At 44.8% G+C, this 12495-nt stretch overlaps 1 protein-coding gene across 7 annotated transcripts in view; it reads right to left on the bottom strand.

Moving 5' to 3' along the window:
• The window catches only part of magi1b (membrane associated guanylate kinase, WW and PDZ domain containing 1b), a 201436-nt gene extending 189778 nt beyond the window's left edge, over nucleotides 1-11658 (bottom strand). For all 7 annotated transcript variants that reach the window (XM_036983448.1, XM_036983452.1, XM_036983450.1 and 4 more), the window contains exon 1: nucleotides 10817-11658. In XM_036983448.1, coding sequence (XP_036839343.1) covers nucleotides 10817-11114 — 298 coding nt within the window. In that variant the 5' untranslated portion in view covers nucleotides 11115-11658. The remainder of the gene's footprint in view (nucleotides 1-10816) is intronic.
• Between the last annotated feature and the right edge of the window lie 837 nt (nucleotides 11659-12495).

Genomic DNA, 12495 nt, shown 5'->3' with positions numbered 1-12495 from the left:
CGACATTGCTGCACACAGAGACATACACATGGTGTCCAAGAGTTCATCCGACTCTGGTTAAGTAAGGAAAACTTAATTGCCAGAATCTCGCAGTATCCCTTTAAGACGAACAAGTCAATGCTGTGGATAATCAGTTTGCTATGCAGTATCCCTTTAAGACGAACAAGTCAATGCTGTGGATAATCAGTTTGCTATGCAGTATCCCTTTAAGACGAACAAGTCAATGCTGTGGATAATCAGTTTGCTATGCAGTATCCCTTTAAGACGAACAAGTCAATGCTGTGGATAATCAGTTTGCTATGCAGTATCCCTTTAAGACGAACAAGTCAATGCTGTGGATAATCAGTTTGCTATGCCTTCTCCATCACAATTACTGCTAGCAGACACAGTGTAGCAAGTCTCATCACTAATCCACACCATGAGGAGAAGCAGAACCAAAACCAAACCTAAGGACAACATTAAAAATAGGCAAGTCCCTGTAAAAAAAAACCTGTGGCTGACAGAGAGCAGAGACCTGTAGGTGTATCATGGCAAGAAAACAACAAAATAGCAGATTGAAGGAGGAAAACAGCACTAATGTTAAAAACAAACATTATGTTGCCATCTAGAGTCACATTTGTTTACTTTGCGAGCTATAAAACCACACAATTTACATAAAGTATGTTTTTAATAGGACCGTTTAGTTTAGTCAAATTCGTGTTCTCATTTACCATGTGAAATGTGGTATTGTAGTACAACCCTACATCGCCCAGTACATGAATAAAGCATTCCACTGCAGAGTGATAGAGATCATGAGAGCAGTGGTGTGTGTGTGTATATATCTGAACCCTCAGAGTTTGATGCTGGCTGTGTGGCACTTTTTAAAAGTGATGATGCAATTCCAAAGCGAGCCAAAAGATCACCACTCTGGCCATTAACATTTTGACTAACACAGCGAAGTACAAATCTCCACATTAAAGGGTTCAGAATAGCCTGGCCACAAGCATCCGCTTCAAACAGTTTGTTAAATTCAGCTTGTCAGTCTCTCTGCTGGTTAGTCAGGGAGAATCTAAGCATAAATAAAGGCATGGAAATTAACTCCTTGACATAGTCATAACATCATTGTTTCCATAGGGGTGTGTGTAGGGCGAGGTACTGTACTGTGAGGGAGGGGGCCCCTGTTCTATTAGGGAGAACAACAGAGTCTCCAAGTAAGACAACATTTCACCTAATTCAATATGTTTTTTAGGAAACATTCATAACCAATGTCACCAACAACTGCGTTAAAAAGGAGATGTGTATGCCTGTGTGTATGTTCTGGCTGGCCTGCCCACGCCATGACAGGGCAGGGAGCAAATTGTTGAGGGGGACTGTTTTCCTGGCGTGCCTGCCTGAGGGAGAGGAGCGATTGATCGATGGGGACAGAGTGAACAGCACATGTCACATTGGGGACGCCTCCGGCCCTGACCCGTGGCATCTGCGCCGCTCCTCCACTGCTCCGCTCCCATTGGGAGTCGTCACGGAAACAGACGTCCACCATCACTGCCAATCAGATCACAGCACTACAGAACTGCTGCTAACTATCTGGCCATGCTAGGAAGGACAGAAGAACAGAGCTTTCTAAAAAGTCTATGCAGATTGCTGCCGTTGGGAGGACCGTGAACAGTATGAACACACACACACACACACACACACACACACACACACACACACAGAGTATTGCGCAATTGAGCTACAAGGTATGATGTGGATGATGTGAAAGAGCGGACCAGCATGTGTCTACAGGGGTCCACCAGTGCAACACCCGTGTGTGTAGTCTGAACTAGGAGTCATTATGAAGGTGTTGATAACGTGCCGAGTCTGGTTGTAATCTCTGTGCCCAGCAAGTCTTAGGTGTGGATGAAGGGACCAGGACAGGACATGTTTAAAGGTCTGCTAGAGAGAAACGTACTGCCCTGCACTGTATATCACCATGGCTATGGCATTTGGCACTATACTACCACCACATATTGCTGAGCATATAGATTTAGCCCACCTGTACAGATGATGACATCGGTTGTTAAACACCACCATTTTGGAGCATTAGATAACAGCAGTTTCCAGCTAACAGCCACATGCTTTCTCCATCAAGGAAACCAAATGCTGGTCAATCACAGCAGCTGACATTTCCAGATGAGAGATTTGGAGTAAAGTCCCCCCCCCCCACACACACACATTCATGTTTCTCTAGGTAATTCATAGTGACTAATGAGGGTCTAAATGAATAACAATTATAATTAATGAATGACATTTGGGTGGTGATTAAATGTCAAATGTGCTCGGAGAGCATGCCAATGCAGGATTTTTACAAACATGAATCATCAAAACATATCCTGAACAGACACCAGAAACACAGATGTTAGATGTAAATCATAGTCCTGTGTAAAACACACACATTTGCATCCAATCTGGTTCTCGTTATCCAAATGTGTTTGTTTCGTCGACCCACCAAGTGTCACTACTGAAAATGGTACTTACTGCAATGCCATGTGACACACACTAATCCACAACTCCCATGAAGGTCCTTATAGTATGGTATCTTTTCAAGAGTTAACATGGGGAGAAGGGTTCTGCCAAGTCAGCCCAAGTTAGTTCACAGACATCTGAGACCAACCCCATCATTGAGAGGCTGCACAATTCACACACTCAGATGACAAAGAGAGAGACGATAAAAGATTGAGAGAGAATGGAGGAGCAAAAGAGAAGATGGAGACTGAGCTGATGAAGAAGAATGGAACAGCATGCTAGAGAGGTGGACTGGGGATTCCTCTGGTGTGTGTATGCCATGCCTTGGGCTTCCAGACCCACACCACCCCAGAGAGAGTGTGTATGTGTGTATGCCATGGGCATCCAGACCCACAGAAACACACCACCCCAGAGAGAGTGTGTGTGTATGCCAATCCTTGGGCATCCAGACCCACAGAAACACACCACCCCAGAGAGAGTGTGTGTGTATGCCATGCCTTGGGCATCCAGACCCACAGAAACACACCACCCCAGAGAGAGAGAGTGTGTGTGTGTGTGTGTGCGCGCGCGCCATGGGCTTCCAGACCCACAGAAACACACCACCCCAGAGAGAGAGCATGTGTGTGTGTGTGCCATGGACTTCCAGACCCACAGAAACACACCACCCCAGAGAGAGAGAGAGAGAGAGAGTGTGTGAGTGAGTGTGTGTGAGTGTGTGTGTGTGTGTGTGTGTGTATGCCATGGGCTTCCAGATCCACACCACCCCAGAGAGAGTGTGTGTATGTGTGTGTGCGTGCCATGGGCTTCCAGACCCACAGAAACACACCACCCCAGAGAGAGTGTGTGTATGCCATGGGCTTCCAGACCCACAGAAACACACCGCCCCAGAGAGAGAGAGAGTGTGTGTGTGTATGTATGCCATGGGCATCCAGATCCACACCACCCCAGAGTGTGTGTGTGTGTGTATGTATGCCATGGGCTTCCAGATCCACACCACCCCAGAGAGAGTGTGTGTGTATGCCATGGGCTTCCAGACCCACACCACCCCAGAGAGAGTGTGTTTGTGTGTATGCCATGGGCTTCCAGACCCACACCACCCCAGAGAGAGAGTGTGTGTGTGTGTGTATATGTATGCCATGGGCTTCCAGATCCACACCACCCCAGAGAGAGAGTGTGTGTGTGTGTGTGTGTGTGTGTGTGTGTGTGTGTGTGTGTGTGTGTGTGTATGCCATGGGCTTCCAGACCCAACAGAAACACACCACCCCAGAGTGTGTGTGTGTGTGTGTGTGTATATGTATGCCATGGGCTTCCAGATCCACACCACCCCAGAGAGAGAGAGTGTGTGTGTGTGTGTGTGTGTGTGTGTGTGTGTGTATGCCATGGGCTTCCAGACCCAACAGAAACACACCACCCCAGAGTGTGTGTGTGTGTGTGTGTGTATGCCATGGGCTTCCAGACCCAACAGAAACACACCACCCCAGAGTGTGTGTGTGTGTGTGTGTGTGTGTGTGTGTGTGTGTGTGTGTGTGTGTGTGTGCGCGCCATGGGCTTCCAGACCCAACAGAAACACACCACCCCAGAGTGTGTGTGTGTGTGCGCGCCATGGGCTTCCAGACCCAACAGAAACACACCACCCCAGAGTGTGTGTGTGTGTATGCCATGGGCTTCCAGACCCAACAGAAACACACCACCCCAGAGTGTGTGTGTGTGTGCACGCACCATGGGCTTCCAGACCCAACAGAAACACACCACCCCAGAGTGTGTGTGTGTGTGCGCGCGCCATGGGCTTCCAGACCCAACAGAAACACACCACCCCAGAGAGTGTGTGTGTGTGTATGCCATGCCTTGGGCTTCCAGACCAAACAGAAACACACGACCCCAGAGTGTGTGTGTGTAGTCTGCTGGCTATTGTGGAAAACACAGCCATGTCTATATAATCCTCTTAATCAGGACGGCCTGTCCTCAAATCCCCAAGAAGTGTGTGTGTGTGTGTGTGTGTGAGAGAGAGAGATGGGTGGGCACCAGCAGAAGCTAATGAGATGTGTAATCGGACCCCAGGGCACTGGTCTGGTCTAAGTATAATTAAAAAGGTAAAGAAAAAAGCATCTCCAGTGAACAGAGGATAGACTGACTAAATACAAGTTAAAATAATCAAAGCAAATTAATATTTTAGATTCCAAAGCTGTTTTCATATTTTATGACAATAGCAGAGATAAGGTATGTGTGAGTTTATGGGCTCCTGCTTATTAGTATTTAATTTGAACATGGAAGATTCTTGACTTCTATGCCGCCAAGACTATTAACATCTACTTCTGCTCATATAAATTGACTTCCTGGTAGCAGTATGCCCGTTGGAGCAATACTGCATCTAATTTGCGAAAACAACAGCAAAACTGACAGAGGGCTTTGGCACACCAGCATGAGTCACCCTCTGCCCCGCTCAGCTCCAGGCTGATCAAATCAAAATCAAATGCAATGATGATCAGATTCCTGCATGCGTTGGATGTGAAGAACACAACTTTGTATAACGGTCAACTGAACCTTCTAATGAACACCGTGTGGGATTGCAGAATGACTGTGGAATGCAATTCTCTTCCGATGTCACTGCAACGGGACGGATTTAAATCAAACTTACCATAGCAGTCAAAGGCTTCACAGTAAGCTCATTCCCAAACCCCTCAGCCATTAGACGCCATATATACTGTGGTACTGCACACGACTGTGCCTGAAAAACACTTCCCACATATGGGATTATGCTAATATGACAGCCACATTGACAATGTGGAAATAAGCAGAGGCCTTAGGAGTAGATTTGTCAAATGATCCACTGCTTGGGATGTGTTAAAGAGATGGGAAGTGAAGACTGAGAACTGGGAGAAATATCTAGAAGCTCTAAATCCAAATCTCAGCCACTCAACAAGACGTGTGCGACTTCATCGCCTGACAGGAAATCAAGAGGGGGGGGGGGGTTGGAGAAATTAAAGAATGTCACCGACTGTATCCTCCTTGAGGAATGACCATGATGACGAAGAGGCTGTTGACAGGAGTTCTGAACATCATGGGATCACAATTAGAATGGATCTGAAGGGCACAACACCTTCCAGCCAGACAGGCAGGCAGAAAGAGCCTGGAGCACAGCGGAAGCAGCTGGAGCACTTCCTTTGTAACTAACACAGGTAAATTAACCCCAGAGATGGTGTCTGAACACATAGGGGAAGTTGAGCTGGTCAACTGTGTCAGAGAATACAAAAGATGGGGGGGCTGTGGGGGTTCACACAGAGGAAAAGGATATAAATGCGTCCACATGCAAAGACAGAAGGAGAACAGTAGCAACACGTAGGGAAAAAAATATATAGATATACTAAATGTTTTTTTTTTTTTATATACCACTGGTGAAGCCAAGTCAGAATAAAAAGGTCATATTACAACCTGTGTTGTGATAATTGCTTTGTTTGCTCTATAACCTGTTAGTTCATATGCCTTGACACCGTGATATACTGTACAGGCAGAAGGCCGAGACAATAAGACACAGCTGCAGAATAAATTCAACCACACCTTTGTTTATCAGAAAACCGGAGAGCAACCTCTGTCTGGTGAAGACCACAAAGCATATTGCATGTAACAAACATGGTCTACAGCATGGTCAAGCAAGTTAATGTTTCCAACATTTTCGGGACCACTAAACAACAATTGAGAACACACCGGAGAGTTACCGCAGGTCGCAAAGAAAACAGGAGCTGCCTCCACTATTCCACCTCTGCTTAGTTTAATACAGTGACAACTAAAAGATAGCAAAAACAATATAGTCCAATCAACGTAAGCTGAATATGATGTGGCTGTCCATGGTTGTGATTGTCTGTGTCCTAGGCTACCTGGCTAAAATGTATGCTAGCCTAACTTCCTTTCACGGGCCACATTGAGCCAGGTAGTTAACATTAGCCTTCTACATCTAGCTACATATTGAACTTCCATCCTCTCAGGCCAGGGGCACAATGTATTCATTTCTGGTTGGATCAGAATCTCCGTTATAATCTTTGGCCAGAATGGAGAATTAAGTAAAACCACAAGTCCAAATCCCTATCTCCATCCATGGCTACTTTAGGAAAGGGCCAATAGGCTATACGTGTGCTCTAGCCAACAGCGCACAGATTGAGTTGTCTAGAGTGCGCGGTTGGCTAGAGTGCATGTGTCAATACCAGAGTGGGCTACACTCGCTATATAAAACACAATATTTTTGGTTAGAAAACCATCAGTAGAGTTGAAAATGTGATGAAAACCCATTCAACTTTGATTTTTTTTATCCATTACATAAGATTAATGTGTTTTTATGTGCACTACGTCATCACGCACAGCTTTGTATCTGCAACAAGTCAATTTGATGGAAACATCTCTGGTGGGAAAATGCACACATTGCTTATGCAGTTTTTTTTTTTTTTTTTTATAAAAAGGGAAGCCATATGCCCGCTGGCTTCCCATGCATTCAATGCTACGGGCGACAACAATGTCTTACTCTTTTTGGCCAGATAGATACAGAGAGGCGCTGTTTCGCTCGCTCAGATGCTTTGTCCGGTAAGATATACTTTTGGTCATGTAGTCTGCTTGCCGAACATCTCAATCCAAAATCATGGCCATTAGTATGGAGTTGGTCCCCCTTTGCTGCTTTAACAGCCTCCACTCTTCTGGGAAGGCTTTCCACTAGATGTTGGAACATTGCTGCGGGGACTTGCTTCCATTCAGCTACAAGAGCATTAGTGAGGTCGTGGCACTGATGTTGGGGGATTAGGCCTGGCCCGCAGTCGGCGTTCCAATTTATCCCAAAGGTGTTCACTGGGGTCGGGGTCAGGACTCTTTGCAGGCCAGTCAAGTTCTTCCACACCGATCTCGACAAACCATTTCTGTATGGACCTCGCTTTGTGCCTAGTTAAATAAAAATAGGGCACAGGGGCATTGTCATGCTGAAAGAGGAAAGGGCCTTCCCCAGACTGTTTCCACAAAGTTGGAAGCACATAATCATCTAGAATGTTATTGTATGCTGTAGCGTTAAGATTTCCCTTCACTAGAACTAAGGGGCCTAGCCCAAACCATGAAAAACAGCCCCAGACCATTATTCCTCTTCCACCAAATGTTACAGTTGGCACTATGCAGGTAGCTTTCTCCTGGCATTCACCAAACCCAGATTCATCTGTCAGACTGCCAGATGGTGAAGCGTGATTCATCACTCCAGAGAACGCGTTTCCAATGGCGGCAAGATTTACACCACTCCAGCAGACGCTTGGCATTGAGCATGGTGATCTTAGGCTTGTGTGCGGCTGCTGGGCCAAGGAAACCCATTTCATGAAGCTCCAGACGAACAGTTATTGTGCTGACATTGCTTCCAGAGGCAGTTCGGAACTCGGTAGTGAGTGTTGCAACCGATGACAGACAATTTTTACAAATTAGCACTCTGCAGTCCTGTTCTGTGAGCTTGTGTGGCCTACCACTTCACGGCTGAGCTGTTGTTGCTCCTAGACGTTTCCACTTTACAATTACAGCACTTACAGTTGACCGGGGAAGCTCTAGCAGGACAGACATTTGACAAACTGACTTGTTGGAAAGGTGCCATCCTATGATGGTTCCACATTGAAAGTCACTGAGCTCTTCAATAAGACCATTCTACTGCCAATGATTGCACATAACCATGCAGTTTTATACACCTGTTGCAGGTGTGGCTGAAATAGCCAAATCCATTAATATGAAGGGGTGTCCACATACTTTTGTATATATATTGTATATATATTGTATTCAGCCTCTTGCGAATTAAAGGTAAATTATGAAACAGAGATTTATAATTATAGATTTCTTCTTGGTACATTTTTGGGGAAGCCTTCCCTTGGCATCCATGAATACACACCCACTGAAAAAGAGATTCTCGACCTACCACCCACACTGCCATAAATCTGAGCCACAGGACCAGCTGGCTATAATCGCACCACAATTTTAAAAAGTTTTAACTTCTTCCTTTTGGATTTACAACAGAGTTTAAATCTGCTGAGCCTGCAAAGTTTCAGGCTAGCCACACATGTTGGTGAAACTTTAAAAACTTGAATACCACTGTAAATTAACTTGTCTTTGCCTTTCCTTAGGACTGATCCCTGGCTGAATAACTGACTCAGTCAGCCCAGTGTAGTATATTAGGAGGGGATTAACAGCATCACATGGAGTTATGCTGTGCTCTGATGTGATCCAGACACTAAATACCTCCTCACTGACCCCTGACCTTGATGCTGTGTTTCATGCTGCCTGGTCTGATCGGCCCAGCCCCATGGAGCGCCATGCACTGATCCCACAGCAAACACACACGAGGACTTGCTAAATAACACATGGGTCCATTAACTATGGGAGCCTTGAGGTACACTAATCCGCTTCCATGTTAAAGCCTTCGTGTGTGTGTGTGTGTGTGTGTGTGTGTGTGGGGGGGGGTTAGAGGAAATTTAGACCAGGGTGGAACTACCCGAATAGATTATTTTTTATCATAATTCCAGACATGATAATAATCTGCAACCAAGTTCACTCAAAAACTGTTTAGTGTTCAGACTAGATTACCCAACAGACTGAGACTAAATGTATTAAATAGGAAATGTCAATCAAAAACATGTCTCTCTCTTTATGATATACAGCAAGAGTCCTTTCAACAAAGCAGGGAGTGTGGGAATACATGTCGAAACTACGCACATATTACATAATCCAGTTAATGACTCTCCCAGAGCTACTGTGTCAATACAGCAGCATGGCCATATAATGGCATGTGGCACCCGGTGGCAGCTCAGTAATGTGTGTGCTGTAGTCAATCCCCCTACAAAACAACGTACTGTGGCCGTTAAAAAGCCACAATCGGCACCAAAAACATGCTATGCCCAGCCTGTACCCTGAACTTGACTGAGGATGCAGAAAAGTTTACCACCTGATGGACAATAGCCTAATCAGCACCGCCTTTTGCCTTCGCAGTCATCAAACTATGAAAATGACAGCCACGGTAGGTAGCTTAGTGGTTAGAGCGTTGGGCCAGTAACCTAAAGGTTGCTGGATCGAATCCCCGAGCTGACAAGGTGAAAATCTGTATACCTGCCCCTGAACAAGGCAGTTAGCCCACTGTTCCTAGGCCATCATTGTAAATAAGAATTTGTTCTTCACTGACTTGCCTAGTTAAATAAAATAGACATTAATTTGAGCTAAATTAGGACATTTAAACTGAACATAGGATACAGATGGCCCTTGTTGCCAAACATATTTTCCTGATTAGGGAGAACATTTCCTAGACAGCATGAATTTTTAAAACCTGAAATGCTATATGGTCATGTGACTATCGCCACAGCATCCCCTCCTCCATCCCTCCAAACAGGATCTGGAAATGAGCCTGGTGGAGCACTGGGACTGGAGTGGGAGCTGATTGGCCAGCTTCCTGATATTGTCTCAAGTCATTATGAGCATGGGCAGGATGGCCACCTTCTTCCCATTAGCCTAGACAGGGGGGATTCATCAACCATAACTAGAACCATGCGGTATGGACTGTGTGTTGAGTTGGGAATTTGTTGTATGAAACTGACAAGAAAGTAGGTAGTCCGCAGGTTGCCCATCCAGTGGCTCCTTATTTGGGCCAATGAAGTAGGCCTATGTGCTCAGGGTTTATAAACAAATAGATGTGGAAAAAAATATATATTTTTGTGATCCCCCCCCCCCCCCCCTCTTTCAACCACAAAGAAACGTTTTAAAATCAGTCCGATCCCAGAGTGGCACAGGCACTACATCATAGCTCTGAGCATTCATACAAGCCTGCCAGACACACTGGGTTTGCGTCACATTGGCTTAGTGTCAAACTACAAGGCCAGGATGAGTCAAGTTGACCATGAACAGTTCACACTGGCCAGAGCTGCTGTTTGTATGCTTCTGTTAATGTTGTCATCTTCCTGCTATGGTATGAGCAGAGGTTGGGATGTAGTCAACTATCAATACGTGCCTTAGGCCTAATGGGTAGGCGACAGCCAAGATATCACCTACAGCGTCGGTATGGTACACTCCAATCATAAGTAATTTAACTGCTGAAATGCAAGGCATGTGAGTGTTGTTTTAAGGGGAAAAGGGCAATTCAACATACATAAATCACTCACAATGTATGAGTATTTATATATCTGACGGAACTAAAACCTTGAATGGGATTCTGAAAAGTGGGAAATGATTTAGTACATATTTATTACATAACATTTTAGTGCCTTGTCCACTTTCATACATCACTCAGTGTGGACGAATGAGGCGCTCTGGGACGCTCTGCTGCTGCTGCTTCAGTGTCATCTCTTACCTTGTCTGACCGTTCTCAATCTGATGGGACCACTGCAATTCTTTATCACTGTCTGTACATCATACAGGGGCAACCCAGAGATCGAGAGGTTCTCTACTTCCAATATCAACGCCCCCTCTGTTAATTTTCCATTTTTGTAAACCACGATACCATCGTTAACTTGTCCGATGTAGGCGAACTCTCCGTTCTCCGCACCACCGAGCAATTGCACATTTAAGTCACCGCGAGCGTCTTTGAGGACCGCGCACTCGTTAACTTTAGTGGTCCAGTGATTCTTCTTTTGGATCACTTTGGACATGATGAATATCCGACACCAAACAGGTGGTCTCGCCGATTTATAGCAATATAGACAACACAACGTGTCTCAGAATATAATATCCAAATCAGACGCAACAAACTTTCTTTTTCTTTCCGTGAAGCATGAGTGCTGCTGTCAAAATCTGCCCATCATTCACGCAAAAAAAAATCAAGCCATTCTTGTCCAATGGACCACTTCTGTAGAAGTCCTGAGCAGCTGGTCCTAATTTGCAGGTATTGTTTTTCTCATCTTCCTTGCCGAGTAATCTCGTTTATATATCTCTTCGGCGTCTGCCAAAGTACCACTAACCTACAGTATCCACTTGTTAAAGTCGTTTCTCAGTTCCTTCTTTATAAAAAACACTTTCAATATTTTCCGTTCAAGATCCAAGCAATGGAGGTTTTCTTTGAAAACGCGGTGAGTTGGTTGGTGGTCCCACACAGACCACGGCTCCTTTAAGCAGGTACAACGTTTTGTTATATTTTATCCCACTCCGCGTGCTGTACGGATCGAGAGGTGCTGCTAGTAAAATGAGCGCATGCGTCCGGTTTCCCTACGGAGTCCAGAGGGATATCCTGCTGCACCTATTACAGGGTCCTAGTGCCGCGACCGTCAACGACTAACATGCTATTTGAAAACACAGTAATAAGATAATAAGATAAACAGATAATATTGACTTTGACCAGAACTATTGTTTAAAAATCATATTCTTAGGTTTAATTGCATTTCAATAAATTGATACCAATGAGGAGGAAATAAGCTGCCATATCTAAATCGAAGCATGAAGCAAATGTAATAAATATTATATTTATCATTCAGTCAATCTTTCTTTAGTCTCTACACCTTTAAATCATTACGCTACACCTCCACTCTGGGCCCGGTTTTTAATTGTCTTTTACTGGTTTTCAATGGAATGCAGATCAGATTAAAACTTGCCACTTTGCCAGGTGAAATATATGTATTAATTTTTTGGATTCTAATAGTTTGGGTTCTTTCTGTAGCACATTCTTCATTCTCACTGGAACTTCCCCTCAAACCACTAGACAGACAGGCACTCCCCTCTGTGCCCTGCTAATATGGAGCTCTGGTATGTGTAGTCCTTCATGTGAGTCGAACACACACAGATGTTTAAAACACATAGTACTCGCTCAATTACAGGACCTTCAACAATATGTTACGATAGCCTATATTTAACATAATTGTGCTAACTGTCCACGTCATCAGTTTTTTTCATCACCACCACACCATCATCATCATCACTCACATCCCTCTTCCCCCCTCTCATCATAGGCGAGAGAGAGATATTATTTTCCCATTTGTACATTGTTACAACACTGTATATATATATATATATATATATATATATGGCATTTGTGATGTC

The sequence above is a fragment of the Oncorhynchus mykiss genome, chromosome 7 (genome assembly GCF_013265735.2).
Source record: "Oncorhynchus mykiss isolate Arlee chromosome 7, USDA_OmykA_1.1, whole genome shotgun sequence".
Classification (NCBI taxonomy): Eukaryota; Metazoa; Chordata; class Actinopteri; order Salmoniformes; family Salmonidae; genus Oncorhynchus; species Oncorhynchus mykiss.
This window is presented reverse-complemented; position numbering and strand designations above follow the sequence as displayed.